The 21932-nt window shown below is 43.7% G+C and overlaps 1 protein-coding gene across 6 annotated transcripts in view; it reads right to left on the bottom strand.

The window, feature by feature from the left end:
* The window catches only part of PLEKHG3 (pleckstrin homology and RhoGEF domain containing G3), a 240292-nt gene that overhangs the window by 80627 nt on the left and 137733 nt on the right, over window positions 1-21932 (bottom strand). Inside the window, exon 1 of one of the 6 annotated variants that reach the window (XM_040333348.1) lies at window positions 14563-15022. The exons of the other annotated variants lie outside the window; for them this stretch is intronic. Within the exon in view, the coding sequence (XP_040189282.1) occupies window positions 14563-14620 (58 nt within the window). The 5' untranslated portion in view covers window positions 14621-15022. Of the gene's footprint in view, window positions 1-14562; window positions 15023-21932 lie in introns of those variants that run through there. 6 annotated transcript variants of the gene reach the window in all.

The following is a 21932-nucleotide window of genomic DNA, read 5'->3' as shown; positions in this document are numbered from 1 at the left end:
CGGCTCTCCCCGTTCTTCAGCTCCGGGGAGCGATCGCGACTATAAACAAATAGCCGCGCCGTCGTCCCGGATCGCTCCTCGAGGGAACCCGACCGCCGCGTGTAGCGGGGGGGGTCCCGATCGGACCCCCGACCCACGTCTAGGCAGGGACGTACAGGTACGCCAATGTGCCTGTACGTGCCAAGTGGTTAAAGAGAACCTGTGAAGCAAACTCGATCAAGGCCGTACAAAAAGGAAACTATGGGATTAACAAAGATGGAGCTTAAGAATGCAACTTTAAACAAATGTTTACAATTTGTTCTGATATACCCGATTTTGACTGTTAGAAATCCATAGATCGGTATCACCAAAGCACAGATGGGCTGCATCTACAGAGACAAGACTGCATATGTGAAGCCCTGTGTCTGCTTTCATGAAGGACCACCACACGTGTCCACCCTCCCTCTATTATGCTGCATCTCCCTCATACAGTGTGAGCTCCCTACTGCCAATCCCTAGCTGCTGGCATGCTTCCCTTTTCATTACATCACCACCAGCAGCCGACAAGACACCCAAGGTACGTCATCGCCCGGCATTCTGAAAGTTTTCATTCCTCCCGCCCTCTTATACAGACAAGAAACCAAGTATAGCATCACTGGCCATCCACAGCAGTACTTCTCAGTCACCGGTCTATGAACCACTGAACTACGAATATAGAGTTATGCCTCGTACACACAATCAGGCTTTCGCCCGACCAAACTCGCATCGGAATTCCGACGGAGGAAAGGAGAACATGTTCTCTATGTAAACTCCGATGGAATTCCTCGGAATTTCCGATGGAAAAACTCAGATGGGCATACACACGGTCGGAATTTCCGATGGAAGTCCGTCTGACTTTTTTCATCGGAAATTCCGATTGTGTGTACAAGGCATTACACACTTGGGTGGCCATACCCTTTTCAAATATATACTAGTAAATAATTTTTAGCCCAATTGCATTCTCAGTTAAATTTATATTGTAATCTAAAAGGATTAAATTTGCAGAATTTTTTGGGGCGATGTTGACTATTGGTCTCTCATAAAATGGTTGTCAGTTGGTTTACATACAGTATATATTGAACAACTCCAAGCAAATTAAAGTAGAGCTTTTCATGCTCTAAGTACTGGCACGTAATGTGCCAGATGATCTCTCTACTGGTCTGAACAGTGACACGGGGCTACAGGAAAACTGGGGAACTCATCCAACTTCTTATATAGCTTAAAGTGGAGGTTCACCCGGAAATAACATTTTTTAACCTTAGATTCATGCTCATTTTGTCTAGGGGAATCGGCTGTTTTTTTTTAAAATCGAAGCTGTACTTACCGTTTTAGAGATGCATCTTCTCCGCCGCTTCCGGGTATGGTCTTCGGGACTGCGCGTTCCTATTTTGATTGACAGTCTTCCGACAGGCTTCCGACGGTCGCATCCATCGCGTCACGATTTTCCGAAAGTAGCCGAACGTCGGTGAGCAGGCGCCGTATAGAGCGGCACCGACGTTCGGCTTCTTTCGGCTACTCGTGATGCGATAGATGAGACCGTCGGAAGCCTGTCGGAAGACGGTCAATCAAAATAGGAATGCCCAGTCCAGAAGACCCATACCCGGAAGCGGCGGAGAAGATCGTTCTCTAAAACGGTAAGTACAGCTTCGATTTTAAAACAACTAGCCGATTCCCCTAGACAAAATGAGCCTCAATCTAAGGGTAAAAAATTTTTTATGGGTGAACTCCCGCTTTAAAGGGGTTGTAAAGGTAAAAAAAAAAAAAAAAAAAAAAAAAAAAAAGATTTCCCTGAATAGCTTCCTTTACCTTAGTGCAGTCCTCCTTCACTTACCTCATCCTTCAATTTCGCTTTTAAATGTCCTTATTTCTTCTGAGAAATCCTCACTTCCTGTTCTTCGGTCTGTTACTACACACAGTGATGCGGCACTTTCTCCCTGCTGTGGAGAAAGCCTCTTGAGGGGGCGAGCAGGAGTGTCAGGACGCCCACTAACACACAGCTCCTTTCTCTATCTGCAAAGTAGAAAGCGTCCTGACCATCCTGCTCGCCCCCTCAAGAGGCTTTCTCCACACCAGGGAGAAAGCCTCCTATTACGGTGTGGTGTTACTGACAGAAGAACAGGAAGTGAGGATTTCTCAGAAGAAATAAGGACATTTAAAAGAAAAAAATCGAAGGGTGAGGTAAGTGAAGAAGGACTGCACTAAGGTAAAGGAAGCTATTTAGGGATTTTTTTTTTTACCTTTACAACCCCTTTAAAGGCCCAATATAGTGAGACCACGCAAGAGTTTATTTTCCTCCCTGGGATAGGTTTACTCCACATATTGCACTCGTTGTGACATAAAAATCCAGCAGAAAACGAGGGACAGATGTGCACACCCAGGTATTTGAAGAGACCTCACCACCAACTGCCATAGAGTTATGAGAAAAGATGTTTAAGTATAGCTATAGAGTAGGAAAAGAAACTCCTGTCAAGTTTTACTGCAGTTGGATACAACAATGGAGCGATTGCTTCACTTTGCCACATTTCGATAGGTGCAATGGTTACAGAGATAGCATGCTCTTTATCACACTCCCCTGCAGTAGAGCGATCTGAAAGTGAGGCTTGGAGCGCTCATGGAGCGCATTGTGGAAGGGATGACGTCGATGGCGGTGCGGAGGACGGTCTATGGGGACCGGATGCCTGCAAACTTAGATATGCCCGTTTTAACCACTTCAGCCCCGGACCATATTGCTGCTCAATGACCGGGCCCCTTTTTGCGATTCGGCACTGCGTCGCTTAAACTGACAATTGCGCGGTTGTGCGACGTGGCTCACAAACAAAATTGGTGTCCTTTTTTCCCCACAAACAGAGCTTTCTTTTGGTGGTATTTGATCACCTCTGCGGTTTTTATTTTTTGCACTATAAACAAAAATAAAGCGAAAATTTTGAAAAAAAAATATATTTTTTACTTTTTGCTATAATAAATATCCCCAAAAATATATATAAATTTTTTTTTTCCTCAGTTTAGGCTGATACGTATTCTTCGTCATTTTGGTTAAAAAAAAAAAAAATCGCAATAAGCGTTTATTGATTGGTTTGCGCAAAAGTTGTAGCGTCTACAAAATAGGGCATAGTTTTATGGCATTTTTGTTAATATTTTTTTTTTTACTAGTAATGGCGGCGATCAGCGATTTCTTTTGACACATTTTTGGGACCATTGGCATTTTTATAGCGATCAGTGCTATAAAAATCCATTGATTACTATAAGAATGCCACTGGCAGGGAAGGGGTTAACACGAGGGGGCGGGGAAGGGGTTAAGCATGTTCCCTGGGTGTGTTCTAACTGAAGGGGGGGTGGGACTGAGTGAGGGAAATGTCTAATCGCTGTTCATACATTGTATGAACAGACGGTCAGGCATTTCTCCCCCTGACAGGACCGGGAGCTGTGTGTTTACACACACAGCTTGCGGTCCTCGCTCTGTAACGAGCGATCGCAGGTGCCCGGCGGCGATCGCGCCCCTATTGGCTGATCAGCGAGACAACGTATAGCTAGGTAAGTTTTCTCTTACTACCTGTCCGGTAAAATGTCCACAGAACAGAAAGTGACAGAGCCCTGAATAGCAGTAAAACCCGAGAGGGAGGTTCTAACCTTTTTCCCCATTCTATCCAAAATGTAAAAAAAAAAATTGGGTTCTAGAAATACTTTAATGAACTTTCACCAGATCCAATTTGGGAATGTAAAATACAGGTCATAATGGGTGTGCTGACTGGTTCATTAAAAACAATGCTATTAAGATGGCCCTGCCTTCATACCATTGTGTACTTTAAAAGCTAAAGCCCATATCAAAAATCCTGAAAGATTGAGGCTTTGATAGGTTTCAGGTAGTGCTGAAGGTTGCTTTAGGGCCCCTTCATACAGGGCTGTCTTAATGAGAGGGCACACCTGGGCCCTGCCCAGGGGCCCCAGCTGCATGGGGGGCCCCTGCACTTTCCTCAAAGCAGCTGGTCCTTGAGCCCACACTGCCCAGAAATTGTGGGCCCCATGATGGCACAGAGAGTGATGGATGCAAAGGGGAGGCAGTCTGCCTCCTACCTACTTAATGTCTGTTTACCTGCACTGTCATCATTATAGGGGCCCCAGAGCATTACTTTGCCCAGGGGCCCATGATGCTATTAAGATGGCCCTGCCTTCATACCATTGTGTACTTTAAAAGCTAAAGCCCATATCTAAAATCCCGAAAGATTTAATCAACTTAAAGCTACTATTCCAGTTCTTGATGGAGCTAAATCTCTTGCTTTATTCCTTTATGTTACAGGGAATCCGATTGCAAGAACCCTGCAATTAAGTTCCCAGCTTATCCTGCTACTGTGGCCATCGCAAAATCTCATTCTGCTTGTCCAATGTGTTGTACATTTTACAGTGTGGAGAGTGCTACAGGAGGATTGAGGGGTCCAGCAGGAGGATTGAGGTGGTCCAGAAGGATGAATGAGGGGTCCAGTAGGATGAATGAGGGGTCCAGTAGGAGGATTAATGAGGGGTCCAGTAGGATTAATGAGGGGTCCAGTAGGAGGATTAATGAGGGGTCCAGTAGGAGGATAGAGGGGTCCAGTAGGATTAATGAGGGGTCCAGTAGGAGGATTGAGGGGTCCAGTAGGATTGAGGGGTCCAGTAGGAGGATTGAGGGGTCCAGTCCAGTAGGAGGATTGAGGGGTCCAGTAGGAGGTATTTGTAAAGAACTACAGAAAGCAGACCTCACCCCAAAATCCCAGAGACAAACGAAGAACAATTTGTTTATAGCATCTGATCCTCGAATGGTACCACAACTAGAACTATAAATGCAAATATAATGGAAATACTGTGACTTTACATACCAGCACAGTAAATGCTATTTATATAGTTATGGGAGGCAATGTGGGTATCCAGTCTAGTTACTCAGAAAAAGGACATGCCTATTTTTGAAAGGTGATTGACTTCAATAAAAATAGATTATAAAAATGGATTCAAATGAAGGCTTTATTTAGAGACAAGTCAAAGTGGGTACACGTGATCTGACGGAGTCTGTAGTAGTTTGTATGTTCTGCACGCAGCCTCAAGCTGCGCAGTCCTATTTAGATTCTACTGCGTCTTTATGATACAAAAAAAAGAACAGAGCAGGACTGTTCAGGGACACTCCAGATGGTCAACTATTCACAAAAAAGTGCCAGTATTTACATTTCTATAAAATGTGCAATTTTCCCAAAAGCAGAAGAAATCAAAAATGACGTGGCCATCCATCTCAAAAGTAGATCAGTTTAATGGGTTCTTCTGTTGCTTTCTCATTTGCAATAGTTGTTTAACTGAAGACTGATCAACTCTGTTAAGAAAGCCCTAAAAAACGATCATTCTATGCCAACAGATAACCACTTTATAGAGGATGGTGTAAAAAAAGTGGGCCACACAGCTGCATTCCCCCAATGGTTCCATTTTATGATGCCACTGGGGAAGAGGAACACCATTGTTTGATTTCATAATGGCCACTGCAGGTAAGAAGCACTGAGAACTATGACAAGGCTCACCAATTGACTCCCTAGATGTAAGACGCTAAGAAAGTGTAACGTTCTTACAACCATGCAAAACTGAAATCTCTGTTTTAGGTGGAGAGGTCAAAACTTGGGTATCGCTCACTTTATGGTATTCATGGTGATTAATGCAGAGTGTAGCCCAACGCGATTTTTTTTTCTTATGGAAAATTACTACGGAACTGTGTAAGGTTATTGAGCTTCATTTTGCAGCCTAAAATAATAACTCATTTTAAATACTCAGCCTTATGTGGCTTTCCTGTTACGGCAAGAATGTTTTTTTGGGCTGTAAAATCAAGACCAGCCATGGTGTTGACTAGAATTTGTATGTACTGCAGTTGTTGTGATTTATTTTTATATACATCAGTGGTGGTCCAATGACATGCTATAGGGGGGCTCAAACGTGAAGTCTCTTCTGACCCGATTGTTTACCTACTTTTATCTTATGCTCAATAAAAGTCGTTTTGATAAAAAAAAAAAAAAAAAACGTGAAGTCTGATATCACCAGGAACTCCACATAATATTCCATTGATGTATCACTGAAGAAACGGACCAAAAACGAGACATGCTGCAGGGGGTGGTCAGGGACTGGGCATGCTGCAGGAGATGGTCAAAGGCTGGGGGCATGCTGCAAGAGGTGGTCAGAGGCTGGAAAAATGCTAAAGGGGGTGGTCAGAGGCAGTGGACATGCTGCAGGAGATGGTCAGAGAAGGGGGTATGCTGCAGAAGATGGTCAGGGGCAGAGGGGATTGTGCAGGAGATGGTCAAAGGTGGGGTGCATATTGCGGGAAATGGTCAGAGGCTGGGGGCATGCTGCAAGATGTGGTCAGGAACTGGGGCATGCAGCAGAAGGTGGTTAAAGGCTGAGGGCAAGTTGCAAGAGGTAGTAAGAGCCTGTAGACATGCTGCAAGAGATGGTGAGAGGCTGGGGGCATCCTGTAGAAGTTGGTCAGTGGCTAAGGGATGCTGGAAGAGAGGATCAGAGGTCGGGGGCATGCTGGAGGAGAGGGTCGTAAGTCGGGGGCATGCTGGAGGAGAGGGCCAGAAGTCGGGGGCATGCTGGAGGAGAGGGCCAGAAGTCGGGGGCATGCTGGAGGAGAGGGCCAGAAGTCGGGGGCATGCTGGAGGAGAGGGCCAGAAGTCGGGGGCATGCTGGAGGAGAGGGCCAGAAGTCAGGGGCATGCTGGAGGAGAGGGCCAGAAGTCGGGGGCATGCTGGAGGAACGGGTCGGAAGTATGCTGGAGGAGAGGGTCGGAAGTCGGGGGCATGCTGGAGGAGAGGGTTGGAAGTCGGGGGCATGCTGGAGGAGAGGGTCGGAAGTCTGGGGCATGCTGGAGGAGAGGGTCGGAAGCATGCTGGAGGAGAGGGTCGGAAGCATGCTGGAGGAGAGGGTCGGAAGCATGCTGGAGGAGAGGGTCGGAAGCATGCTGGAGGAGAGGGTCGGAAGCATGCTGGAGGAGAGGGTCGGAAGTCGGGGGCATGCTGGAGGAGAGGGTCCGAAGTCGGGGGCATGCTGGAGGAGAGGGTCCGAAGTCGGGGGCATGCTGGAGGAGAGGGTCCGAAGTCGGAAGCATGCTGGAGGAGAGGGTCGGAAGTATGCTGGAGGAGAGGGTCGGAAGTCGGGGGCATGCTGGAGGAGAGGGTCGGAAGTCGGGAGCATGCTGGAGGAGAGGGTCTGAAGTCGGGGGCATGCTGGAGGAGAGGGTCGGAAGTCGGGAGCATGCTGGAGGAGAGGGTCAGAAGTTGGGGGGGGGGGATGCTGGAGGGGAGGGTCAGAAGTTGGGGGGGATGCTGGAGGAGAGGGTCAGAAGTTGGGGGGGGATGCTGGAGGGGAGGGTCAGAAGTCGGGGGGGATGCTGGAGGAGAGGGTCAGAAGTTGGGGGGGGGGGATGCTGGAGGGGAGGGTCAGAAGTTGGGGGGGGGATGCTGGAGGGGAGGGTCAGAAGTTGGGGGGGGGATGCTGGAGGGGAGGGTCAGAAGTTGGGGGGGGGATGCTGGAGGGGAGGGTCAGAAGTTGGGGGGGGGGATGCTGGAGGAGAGGGTCAGAAGTTGGGGGGGATGCTTGAGGAGAGGGTCAGCAATCAGGGCATGCTGCAGGTGGAGGTCAGAGGACATAGAGAAGAGGGGGGGCAAAAGAAATATCCATCCCAGGTCAAAATTTTCCCTTTCGTCATGGGTGTAAATTTAAAATGGTGTATATGAACGCAACTTATTAGTGACAAATTCAGTCAAATGGCATAATTATGGCAGCTGTATATCCGTATCAAACAGCTGCATTCCATACTGCAGTCATACCCGTGTAATCAAGTTTTTATGTACCATACGCCTACAATGTAAAGAATCAATGTATGTTTGGGTGTGTTCCAGGTCTTTATATATATACACATTCACCAGAAGAATACACTAAAAACTAGACACATGAAACCAGAGTATGGAAGTAATCATAATGTGTGTGAACACAGGCAGAGTACAAAGGGCACAGGAGGAGTAAACCATTAATATGAAGTAATACCTTATCACAGCCATTACTATGGGAGTGTGTGTTTGCACAGAATATATTCTATATTTGTCCCAAAACCTCACCGTCTTATCACATTTACTGTCCAGGGACCTTCATACAGCCTTCTTAGAAATGACGTGTAAACAGCTATCACAGATATTATTTTCTCAAAACGCCAAAGAATTGATGCACCAGGCATGCGCTTCCCTGGTTTGAGGTCGCAGGCCACATCCGAGGGCTCTGTGGGACATGTGGCCACAGGTTGAGCACCCCTGTTTTAGATAAAGAAACCTATGTCACTATTGGGGAGCCTCTAGCCTCCATTCAGTATCTAAGTATTGCAGAACTTAAAACAAAGTAGAAAATTAGGGATGAGCTCCGGTGTGTTGGCCCCTCCACGTGCAGAGCCCACCAGAAAGTCTGCACTGCGCTGCTACACTAATCACAGGCAGTGAGACATTTCCCGATCTCTGCAGCCGAGCATCGGGACAATGTCTCCCTGTCATAGGTGTGCGCAGCCTATTGCATTAGGGTGTGCACCCCAAAGCGCAAACATATTTGCATGTGTGTGCATGTGTATATTCAGTATACTGATGGTGTCAGTAGAGCGGTGGACAGTGTCAGTATGGCAGAGATTGGTGTCAGTCAGGCAGTGGACAGTGTCAGTAGTTTTTATTTTTATTATTTTTTTTATTTTAGGAGCCCCATTTTGGAGCTTTGGTGAAATATCAGGGGTCTATTTCTGTGCGTTACTGCACGTTTAATGCTGTATATTTCTGTGCATTACTGCATGTTTAATGCAGTATATTTCAGTGCATTAGGGCATGTTTAATGTTGTATATTTCAGTGTGTTATGTGCTGTTTAATGCTGTATTTTTCTGTGCGTTAGTTCACATTTAACGCAGTATATTTCGGTGCAATCTGCACCACACAGGGTGATTAGGGTGTGCCCAGGCACACGCCTATTCTCCCTGCCTGTGATTAGCGCAGCGCTGTGCTGACTTCCTGGCGGGCTCTGCACGTGGAGTGTGCGAACACATCGGAGCTCATCCCTACTCTGGATAATGTGTTAACCCTTTATATAAGAGCAGGGAATAGGCTTTCACCAAAAGTTAAATAGGTAAGGGATCCTAGGTATGGCACATGTGGCAGAAAATTTTCCTGCCATTAAGTTGCAGTCAGTTTGCATAAGAGCAGATTGTTTTAGAATGGGCACTGGAGCTTTTTGTGGGGTACCCCTTTCTTTGAGAATTCCTCTCGAGTAACTTCCGAATGCTGCAGGCTGTACATGTTATCACAACCATGGCAAGCAACCAAAGGCTTATCACAACGATAACCACGGGGACAGTAGCCTGCATCGAAGGATTTCTATGGAAATTGTTGTACCTATGAAGTAGACCATTTAAGACCCCTTTCACACAAGGCGTGTCTGACCTAATCAGCTGAGGATACGTGAACAGATCCCCTGCCTAATTGGAGAATAGAATGGGTGCCACTTTTGTGACATCTCGGTTCTTTTAGTTTTTTTGATGGAGGGGTTCTGCACCTCTATCAGATGTATGGGTGGCCAGAAGTAAATGGACATGCTTTTCTTTATATCAGACTACTTCTGATCTATCACATATAGGTTGGAAAAAATGGAAAACAATGCAGACCTTTTCTATTTTTTTTTCCATGCCCGGACAGAATTTTGTGCGTTGGAATTATCCACACACGATCGGAATTTACGAGAACGGATTTTGTTGTCGAAAAAGTTGAGAACCAGCTCTCAAATTTTTGTTGTCGAAAAATTCCGACAGCAAATGTCTGATGGAGCCTACGCACGGTGGGAATTTCCGACAACACGCTCCCATTGAACATTTGCTGTCGGAAATTCCGACCGTGTGTACGCGGCATCGCAGTGACAATATTATGAGCTTTCAGGCCTTGATCACACCTGAGCGTTTTTCAGCTTGTAAAACACTCAGCTCTCCAAAATGCCCAATAAGCAAAATCCCATTCAATGGCCCCTGTTCACATACAGTATCTCACAAAAGTGAGTACACCCCTCATATTTTTGTAAACATTTTATTATATCTTTTCATGTGACAACACTAAAGAAATTACACTTTGTTACAATGTAAAAGTAGTGAGTGTACAGTTTGTATAAACAGTGTACATTTGCTGTCCCCTCAAAATAACAACACAGCGCCATTAATGTCTAAACCACTGGCAACAAAAGTAAGTACACCTCTAAGTGAAAATGTCCAAATTGGGCCCAAAGTGTCAATATTTTGTGTGGCCCGCATTATTTTCCAGCACTGCCTTAACCCTCTTGGGCATGGAGTTCACCAGAGATTCACAGATTGCCACTGGAGTCCTCTTCTACTCCTCCACTGGAGAGCCTTATATGACATTTTTGTTTTTGGATTTACTAGGTACTTCTAGAACATCTTAAAGAAGTCATAATTTCCAGTCATACAGAAAGCCTTGCACATAAATTCCAAGCATAACTTGTATAAAGTCCAAGAAAATATTAATCAATAACCTGCGTCACAACAGGTATACACTAAGCCAATCAAAGCACAATATACTGGTAACACTGCACTTTATCGATAAAGATCAGCTTGGAATCCTTCTATATGCAGTAAACCCGACCTCACCAAGACAACCAGAAGCAACCACCTGGCGCCATAAAATCTTTATTGAATACAGATATGTGAGGTATGTTTTCCAGGCAGCAGATCACATAGATATGGCCAAACATCAGATGATGGTTAGGGAACATCACACTATCCACAAGACACACGGTCCTAATTCTAATCTAACCAATCTTTAAACCAATAAAAGAGTGTCTGAAATTTTCAAAGATTCTTGTCCTATGGTGTCCTCATGCACTGGTTTAGTTGATTTTTTAGTAAACATCTCCGGACTTTGCAGAAATGAATACCATGATATGACATAAATCTAAGGTGTCATAGTACATTGATGTAGAGGTAAGTACACAGTACAACCAATGGATGAGTTAGTATTCCGACAAGCATTCCCATCTGGGTTCAGCGTAGACACCACCCGGGAGGTCCTAAAGCTGGCCATAGATGGTTTTCGGATCTCGGCCGGGTCGGCAGGAATAGGCCAAGATTCAAACCATCTACGAGTTGGCCGATTGTACCCAATTCGATCCATCATCCAACCAGCATGCTGGATTCCTAGCATGCGATTACTGCCAGTGGCTATAGCAATATTCACAGTGTTTTCCATAGGTTGCAGGAAACCAAAATTGCATCTTCTATGGCCAGCCTTATCCTGGCGAGAATTGCCTGTTGGTTGAAAACTTGCGACCCCAAAGATTGCTTCTCCCAGCTAGATTGGTCCATTGTGTGCACATTGTTTTTCTGTGGAAATCTCAGATTCCAGAAAACAGTCATTAATAGAGCCGACATTTCTATAGTCACACTTTTGTTTACGGAATGACCAAGATGAACTCCTTTTTTCAACCACAGACTAGTGAAACTTTCACATACCTCAACGGCCAGGCAGTATAATCACACACCTTAAAAATTCTAGAATTCCTGCAAGGGTAAGGTTTCAGTATTCAGTAACTTGCATATATATAGATCTATAAAGCCCTGCATACTTGCACTGGAATCTGCTATGCAAATGCTTTACAATAACCCCTTCCTAGACTTTTCAGCCTATAAAGAGAGCATAATCACACAGTTGTGTATATGAACGATGTCTTAAAGTAGTTCTAAAGGCTTAAGGCATGTTACCTTGATGCATTCTCTGCATTAAAGGGGTTGTAATGTTTCATGTTTTTTCACCTTAATGCATCCTATGCATTAAGGTGAAAAGACATCCGATGCTTACAAGCCCCCCAGCCCCACCGTTTACTTGAGCTGTCGAAAATCCTGCGTCGTGATAGTGCTGGCTTCTTGGTCGGGCTTCCTTGGCTCATTCATTGGATGATTAAGAGCAGCGCAGCCATTGGCTCCCACTGCTGTCAATCAAATCAATGACGCGAATCGCCATAGCCGCCGACTGTATCACGGGAGCGCGCCTGCAAGCTAACCCCCCTTCGGGAGAGCACTTCCCAGAACAGGGGTTAGCTCTTGCGGGGAGGAGCCGAGACAGCTGCTGAGGGACCCCAGAAGACGAGGATTGGGGCCACTATGTGCAAAACAAACTGCATAGTGGAAGTATGACATGTTTGTTATTTAATTTTTTTTTTAAACGTTTTTTTAAAAAGGTAAATGTTGTGTCCAAGTGCAGCAGCTCTTTCTGCTCTTACAGGGCAGACTGATGGCAGTGTTAGGCCCCGTACACACCATAGAATCCATCCGCTGAAAAATCCCAGCAAATGGGTTTCAGCGGATAGATCCTATGGTGTGTACACTCCAGCGGATCTCTTTCCGCGGATATTTCTCCGCTGGACCGTATTCGCGGATAAATTCTCTTGTGTGTATGGGGCCTAAGACATTGGCTCCTGATGCTGTCAATCAAATCTTGCGATAAGGGAGAGGAGACAGGGCTCAGCCATGCCGTTTGTGTCTATAGACTCCAGCAGCGTGGCTCGGGCATGAGTGCCCCATAGGAAATGGCTTCCTATGGGGCACTCGCTAAATAGGAGGAGCCAGGAGCTCCAGCAGGTAATCCCAGAAGAGGAGGATTGAGGCTGCTTTGTGCAGCCCCATGGCACAGAGCAGGCAAGTAGAACTTTTTTATATATATATATATATATATATATATATATATATATATATAAATAAAATAAAGGAAGGTTTACAATCACTTTAACACCATGTACAGCTAAAGCCAAGTACAATCTGGGTCGAATAAATGAACTGGCATGACTTAATTTCAGCTAAAAAACGTATACCAAATCCCCTGTTGAAAGCAAAAAAAAAAAAAAAAAAAAAAAAAAACTATATGTAAGCACTGCTTAATAAAAGTAACACTCAACAGATAAGCCCTAAATCACACTTGTACTCTGTTGCCCTATGCTCAAAAAAGTACACGAGCGCCTGTAAAATCGGACAGTACATGCATTTTTGTGCTCAATTCCATTCCTACTATAAAACTGCCACCCTTCTTTGCCCAGCCCAAAAAAAACAATGTCTGAAGCAGGGGAGCATCAACCCTTTTAAGGGCAAGGGCCAATTAAGCGACTTGGTAACTGGTCGTGGGCCACAAAAAGTGGAGCGGGCGGATGGCTGGTTCGTGCCCACCCTGCATATGCAGACCAGACACGGACACAACCCACTCTACTCTATTGAGCCCACTCTACCTTTAACCTAATACCTTAAATAACAGTCTTCTATCAGGTATTGCCGGCTGTTGCTGTTCCAGGAAGAATGCATTTGGCATCACTCCGCCTGTGACAGGAACTGGCGCTATACCTGAAGCATTGGCTTATGGGTCTCTGCTTAACAAGCGCTTCCTTCCTCTGCCACCTGCTTCATTCACAACACTGATGCTCTGGGGATGGTGGGTCGGGAACCTATGTTCTAGGCTTACAGAGCCACCATCTCAGATCAGGAGGTTGTGGGCCACATCAGAAGGCTTTTTTTTTTACGGTGCTAAAATACAGCCAATTAATTGTAATGTGCCTATGCACACAGGTGCATAAACAAGCGCAGTGCATTCGTCAGTAAAAAAATAAAATAGAAGAATCTGCAAATTTGGTCAGTAATTTATGCCTCATGCCCACAAAACGTGTGCAAATGGCCATTTACATATTGTGCAGCAAAAAAAAGCGAAAATACGAAAAAAAAAAAAAATACATACCAAAAAAAAAAAAAGTAGATGATGGAGTATTGTGTGCACAAGCCCTAAAATGCCTACAAACATGGTTTGAAATGACTAGGATTACATTCTGCTCAGGTGTGAATGCAGGCTAAAGCTGGCCACAGATGAATAGAATAGAATTTGAATTAAAATTATTGGGAAAATTCAATACAAACATGCTCAGAACATTCTCATGTCGTTCAAACAATCGTGTTTGCTTTTAACATCTGATTTTTAAAATGAGCAGACTTTACCGAATGACATACAACTGTTGGAAATTTGTTTGTCCCAGAAACATTTTCTACCCTGCTCCTTAAAAATTCCTCGTCACTGTGGACAAAAAAAAAAAAAACGAACGTTGATTTGACCCACTAGAAAGTGGGTCATTAGAAAAACAAACTTTCTTAGAATATTCTTTTCCTAAGAATTTGTGTTTGAAATTCTACCCATCTATGGGCAGCTTTAGTATTTCACCCAAGTCATTTCTCCAAACCAAAGCTTCTTCGAGGCCCAGGATGGCAGCGAGCAAAAAATACAGTAAAACCACTAACTAATGCCGTATAAAAATAAGAAATGTATGAATAAATAAATAAATAAAATGAAAGATAAAAAAGGTATATATATATATATATATATATATATATATATATATATATATATATATATATATATATATATATATATATTAAAAAAAACACAGAAACATAATACGACGATGATGTCAAAATAAAATTCACATACCAAACAGGCGAGATATCCTGCGGTTTAACCCTTCGAATCGGCGCCTTTCATCAAACATTTTGTATCAGTTGGAGGCTGTGCTCCTTCTCCAGATCAGCGCGGTGTCTTCTCTACATGAGTTGTGTGTGCGGGGTGAGGTGTGGACAGACTGACATCATTCTATCACCTTCAGTCTCCCAGGCCGCCCTTCTCTTTCTCCGCCTCTAGACAGGAAGCTAGACGTCAAAAGATACACTTTCCTCCCACCCACCGAAATCACACAGAAAGGTGTTTCCAGGTATCAGATGTCTCTTTAGAATAGAAGTTCAATTCCTGAACTCGCAGTTCACCTGACATGGAGGGTTTAAATAGTAGCGTATTGCACAGGTAGAACGCTTACCAGATTTTTGACAATAGCGCGCATACATTCCTGCTAGGTACATCAGATTTAGGAACCCCCAAAATCTTTGCCAAAAAATGTAAAATAAAATAAAAATAATAATAAAAAAGTAAAAGATCACCTGTAATTAGTCGTTTCATCAAAACACTGGATCAATGGTAACGAGGGTGAAACTCAATGCACTTATTGCTGAACCGCATTAACCAAGGCAGTCCACCACATACGGTTGTTTGGCGGCAATGCTTTGATAAGTGGTTGTTTAGATCAAATACCAAATGGGAAAGTCAGCATAGATATAAAAGACCGAAACATCGAATTGATTATGAAATTATGAAATTAATCGATTACTATTTTCATAATCGATTAATCGGCCAGTAACATAATGGGGTTTAAAAAAAACGAAAATGATCCCAAAAAGAGCAAATCGCTACTGTAAATATTACTTTCACTGTCCCCCAGTAATAAAATTAACCCCTTACAGTAGCCATTATTTGCTCTTTTTGTACCAATTTTCGTTTTTTTTTTAACCCCATTATGTTACTAAACATCTCAGGCCAGGGTCACACCTGTTTTTTGGTGCCTTTTTTCAGAAACGCACTACAGTTCATTTACATGGTTTCCTATGGGACACGTTCACATACATGATTTTTTCAGCCACTGCGTATTTGGAAAGGGCAAGGATTTTTTTTTTTTTTTTTTTTAACGCAAAACAGTGCTATTTTGTTTTTTTTGGTTCAATAGACTTCAATGGCGAAGCTGCAGGAAAGCACGTAATGCGTTTTTGCGGAAATTTGTGTTTTTTAATCTGCCCAACAACAAATTGGCCAAAAGAAATGTAAAATTGCAAATCGCAGCAAAATTACTTTTTTTTTTTTAAGGATATTAGCTGATTAGCTAGATAAAAGATTTCTCACTTCTGCATTCAAAGTCACCTGCCTGCAGGTAAGTACTAAGATGCCATATCTAATATAGAAGTGGGGCGCCAGTGTATTTTTTTTAAGTTCAGTCCGCTAAACTGATATTTTAACCCCTTAACGCCCGCCGCACGACTATTTACGTCTGCAGAATGGCACGGACAGGCAGAAGGACGTATATATACGTCCTTGCCTTCTAGCGGGTGGGAGGACCCCCCCCGCTGTGTGCGGCGGGCGGGTTCCCTCGGGGAGCGATCCGGGACGACGGCGCGGCTATTCGTTTATAGCCGCTCCGTCGCGATTGCTCCCCGAGGCTGAAGCACGGGGAGAGCCGTATGTAAATACGGCTTCCCCGTGCTTCACTGTGGCGGCGCATCGATCGAGTGATCCCTTTTATAGGGAGACTCGATCGATGACGTCAGTCCTACAGCCACACCCCCCCTACAGTTGTAAACACACACTAAGTGTACACTAACCCCTACAGCACCCCCTGTGGTTAACTCCCAAACTGCAACTGTCATTTTCACAATAAACAATGCAATTTAAATGCATTTTTTGCTGTGAAAATGACAATGGTCCCAAAAATGTGTCAAAATTGTCCGAAGTGTCCGCCATAATGTCGCAGTCACGAAAAAAATCGCTGATCGCCGCCAATAGTAGTAAAAAAAAAAAAAAAATTAATAAAAATGCAATAAAACTATCCCCTATTTTGTAAACGCTATAAATTTTGCGCAAACCAATCGATAAACGCTTATTGCGATTTTTTTTACCAAAAATAGGTAGAAGAATACATATCAGCCTAAACTGAGGAAAAAAAATGTTTTATATATGTTTTTGGGGGATATTTATTATAGCAAATAGTAAAAAATAGATTTTTTTTTCAAAATTGTCGCTCTATTTTTGTTTATAGCGCAAAAAATAAAAACCGCAGAGGTGATCAAATACCACCAAAAGAAAGCTCTATTTGTGGGGGAAAAAGGACGCCAATTTTGTTTGGGAGCCACGTCGCACGACCGCGCAATTGTCTGTTAAAGCGACACAGTGCCGAATCGCAAAACCTGGCCTGGGCATTTAGCTGCAAAATGGTCCGGGGCTTAAGTGGTTAATTACTAATAAATGCTGAAGGGATAAACCAGGTGACAGCTTTTTCTATCTCCCAGGGACTCTATTGGTGAGATCTCTGCTACTTTGTGTTCCTAGGTAAGCACACCTTGTGTGGCCAATTTGAGGCGTTCCTACTAGGGTTGCCGTCTCATCCCTTTAAAACAAGGACATATATGAAATACACAGGTTCTGTGGCTGATTAAGGTGGAAGTAAACTCACTTGGTGCCTTATCTGCATTAAATTAGCCTCAGCACGAGGAATGATATTAAATAAATAACTATAATATATACTTATATTTAAAGAAAGAAAAAAAAAAAGAAAAAAAAACAAAAGAAGCGACACTTATGATGCAAAACCAATATAGAGATGCAATGGGCTGGTACGCAGAACATGAGCATATAATGCACACTCTATGAGGTTGAGTCTGAAGTGGGAAGAAAAAATAAATAAATAAAAAAAAAAAAAAAAAAAAAAAAAATTAGCCTCAGAACCTGTGTAATTCATGTGTGTTCAGGTTTAAAGGGATGAGGTGGTAAAGTAAAAAAAAAAAGTTTAACTGCGGGTACAGGTAGGATGTACGGGGACCCATGATTTCCAACATCTGGCCTGCTTACTGCACGAAAAGACTCAAAATGAAAAAAAAAAAAAAGTTAGAATACATTTTCTTAGCATTTGTGCAAGACGTCATTCATACCAAGAATGGTCTCTGAAGAGCAATCAGCATTTGGATCGCTCTTCAGAGAGCATTTGACAAGTAGAAAGGAGGAGTTGTATTACCACCCTTTGAACCCTGCACTAGTGAGCCACAACCGTGTGCATTGCAGGGGGGAATAATTCTTGAAGTGGCATGTGTACACCCTCAACCCTGAAACTAAAGGGGGAGCAGTTGGAATGGGAGGTAAAAATGTAGTTCAACTGTGGGGCTTTACTGCCCCTCAACTATGAGTGTTTATGGGGCCTAAGTGGGGGAGGGACAAAATAAGAAATAGTTGTTTGAGGGAACTTAGCTCTGCTTGAAACACATATACCGCAGCCAGAACAACACCCCCCCCCCCCCCCCCCCCCCAGATGGAAAGGAAGAGAGTCAAATGATGGCAAGCGGATCGCACTGTCAGGAGTAGCCAAGACATGCAGGTCAAGAGCCGACTCAGGCCACCATGTTCCACCTAGATCTTTTTTGGGAGGACAGGCTCTAAAACTGTGCAAAGTAACCAGTTTTCAGGTTTTAGAACGCATTCACAGTAAACACATTTGGTGACCTCATCTGATCTCACACAATTTCAAAGCCGTATTTCAGTCCGACTTTGGGGGCGACTTGAAAGACATCTGTGCGGGTTCATGCACAGAGGTCCAGTGAAGTCACCCCCGAAAAAGTCACCAAAACTAGTGCAGGTGCCATTGCTGGCAATAGGCTGCGATTTGACCTGTCAGATCGTGCCGATGTGAACTGAGGCTTATTGTCAAAGCTTAAAGCGGATGTCCGCTGAAAAAAAAAATATTAAAATATTAAAAGCCAGCAGCTACAAATATTGCAGCTGCTGACTTTTAATATTAGGACACTTACCTGTCTTGGAGTCCAGCGCCGTCCGCAGCAGAGGAAGAGCGATCGCTCATCACTCTGCTGCCCCCCCGCCATCCTCGGTGAGGGAACCAGGAAGTGAAGCGCTCCGGCTTCACTGCCCGGCTCCCTACGGCGTATGCGTGAGTCGCGTTATGCCCCGACGATTGGCTCTCGCTGTGTACTGGGAGCCGAGTGTTCCCAGAACACAACGGGGGGGGAGGTGACGTCATGCCCGTAGTTTACCCGAGACTGTGGCCTGAAGTGGGTGCACATACTTTAGACAGGTATCTGCACCCCCCTCCCCCCTGAAAGGTGTCAAATGTGACACCGGAGGGGGGGAGGGTTCCGATCAGCGGGAGTTCCACTTTAGGGTGGAGCTCCGCTTTAATTGAACAAGATGAAGAAAGAAGCCGATTGGTTACTATGCACAGCTACACCAGATTCAGTTTGTACAAGTTTTAGTAAATCTCCCCACTGTGTATGTATTGTTCCTTTTTTAATTCTTATGGTTCCTATAGACTGTATACATCATTTTTAGAGACTTAAAGTGGGAGTTCGCCCAAAAAACAATTTTTAACATTAGATTGAGGCTCGTTTTGTGAAGGGGAATCGGGTGTTTTTTTAAAAATGGAAGCAGTACTTACCGTTTTAGAGATAGATCTTCTCCGCCGCTTCCGGGTATGGGCTGCGGGACTGGGCATTCCTATTTGATTGACAGGCTTCCGACGGTCGCATACATCGCGTCACGAGTAGCCGAAAGAAGCCAAACGTCGGTGTGGCTCTATACGGCGCCTGCGCACCGACGTCCGGCTACTTTCGGAAAATCGTGACACGATGTATGCGACCGTCGGAAGCCTGTCAATCAAATAGGAACGCCCACTCCCGCAGCCTATACCCGGAAGCGGCTGAGAAGATCTCTCTCTAAAACGGTAAGTACTGCTTCCATTTTTTAAAAAACACCCGATTCCCCTTCACAAAATGAGCCTCAATCTAATGTTAAAAATTGAGTTTTTGGGTGAACCTCCACTTTAAGAAAATGTAAAGTACAATAAATGGGATATGATAAACAAAAAAAAAAAAAACAACAAAAAACAAACATCCTTTCAATAGTTGCTTATTAAACGCCAATTACAGTTCACATTTTCCATTGAAACCAGTGTGCGCTCCTGATGTGATACTCCGCATTGCACATTTTCCAAGACTCTGATAATATGACAGCAGGAGATCACTTATTATAAAGAAGGTTTACTGCCTTCCACACTCCATGACATATGCTTAGCAGATTGAAATGAATATGAAGATTAGCACACTTGGCAGCTCAATGGTTAAAGCTTTTTTTTTTAGTAAGCATCACAAAATGAATAGGTTACAATTAGAGTGGATGAAAACCTGATTCATGAAATTTGACCTAGACACATATCTGTAGTGTTTCATCTGTCTCCAAAGCACTATTGGCCCGTACACACGATCCGAAAATCGTAAGAAAAATGTCGCCCTATGAAGAATCTTACTATAAATCGGATCTTTAGTACAGAGCTTTCGTGAGCCGATCATGACAGTTCATCCGATATTATTTTATCGGATATGCACGAAAATATTTCTCGTACAATACCAGATCGTACGGTTTTCGTTTAGTCAGTACAGTTGCCGTCTGAAAATACAATACAAATGCATTACAACACATGACATCACTTCCGATATTTTTTTTCTGTCTAAAGCCCTGTACACACGGTAGGACTTTTGGCCAACCAACTTCAAAATCTGCAACTTTTCAAATTTGTCCGACCGTGTTTACGCTCCATCAGACCAACTTTTTCTGGTTTCATCCGACAAAAAGTTGGGTCTGCGAACGGACCAACTTTTCGGCAACAAAAGTCCGATGGTGCTTTGTGTGACCGTGTGTACAGCAATCCAACCAACTTTTGGACAAAGTGCAAATACGAATGCTCAAAACCAATGTTAAAAGCAAAAAACAATAGCAGAAGTTAACCAAAGGGTGGCGGTTAAAGAGCAGAAAAGAGCAAAAAAAAACACATGATGTTAGGAAACTTTAAAAAGTTTGCAGAAAAGTCTGACTGTGTGTATGCTATGGGTGTGGCAGGACAAATCAATTAGGACAAAAATCCAAGGGAAATTTTGTTGGATGTCCTACCATGTGTATGAGCCTTTAGAGAATTTTCGTGACTTTAATAACCATTTAATTTCTACTTGAGACTGTTAAGCGGAAAAAGTCGTAGGATCTGTCGTACGATATTCGGATCGTGTGTACAGGGCATAGGTCTTGTGTCTTTCTGCTGCTCTGTTCTTCTGTTATCAGCATGATAACTTCTGACAAGTTTGCAGACAACTGAGATAAAACCAGCCTGAAATTTGTGCCAGGGTGGTTGCTCTAAATAGATTAGCAGAGAGCTGGTCTATTCACAGCTCTGCACATTCCTTCCTTCCTCTGCCTATGTGGAGGGGTGCCTTTCATCCAATCAGAAACATATGTATGCTGAGAATCAACACCCCAAAAAATCTCTAACACGATAAGCACTTTCTAAAGAATATAGCAAGCTGCAGACAGTGGATATACAAGTAAAACCAGATTTCCAACCAGATTTGCTGGTTGGAAGATGAAGAGTTTGAGCTTTGAGTGGAGAGTGAAAAATAGTTTTACTTTTGACTGCTGTGTTTGCATTTTTAGGTTCTCTTTGGGTCTTTTCCATGCTAATTTTTTAACACCTTTTCTTTCGTTTTTTAAACAGCCTTTTATTTTATTTCCTTCCTTCCCACTACTAAATAAGGGGAGTGGTTAATTGGTCACAGGTGCTTCAGGTCCCATATAACTTTCTGTAGAACTAATTTCTGAACCTGCTCATCCTTGAGCTTGCCACTTTTTTGCTTGCTGGAACTAATGCCGCGTACACACCATCATTTTTCAGCATGTCGAAAAAAACGACATTTCCCCAACTTCATCATTAAAACGATGTTGCCTACACACCATCGTTTTTAAAAAATTATCTAACAAAGCGCGGTGACGTACATGTACAACGGCACTATAAAGGGGAAGTTCCATTCGCCTTTGGCTGCTTTAGCTGACTCCGTGTTAGTAAAAGACGATTCGCGCTTTTTTTGTCTGTTACAGCGTGATGGAATGTGCTACTCCATTATGAACGGTAGTTTTGCCAGAACGAGCGCTCCCGTCTCATACTTGCTTCTGAGCATGCGCAGGTTTTTATGTCGTTTTAGCCCACACACGATAATTTTTTACAACCCGAAAACGACAAAGTTTAAAACTACGTTAAAAAATGCAGCATGTTTGAAAAAAATGTTGTCGTTTTCAGAACCTGAAAAATTATGTGAAGCCCACACACGATCATTTTAAATGACATTTTTGAAAAACGTTTTTTTTCATGCCGAAAAATGATC

Source organism: Rana temporaria, chromosome 13 (genome assembly GCF_905171775.1).
Source record: "Rana temporaria chromosome 13, aRanTem1.1, whole genome shotgun sequence".
Classification (NCBI taxonomy): domain Eukaryota; kingdom Metazoa; phylum Chordata; class Amphibia; order Anura; family Ranidae; genus Rana; species Rana temporaria.
The sequence above is the reverse complement of the archived record's forward strand: the minus strand, read 5'-3'. Positions and strand labels throughout refer to the sequence as shown.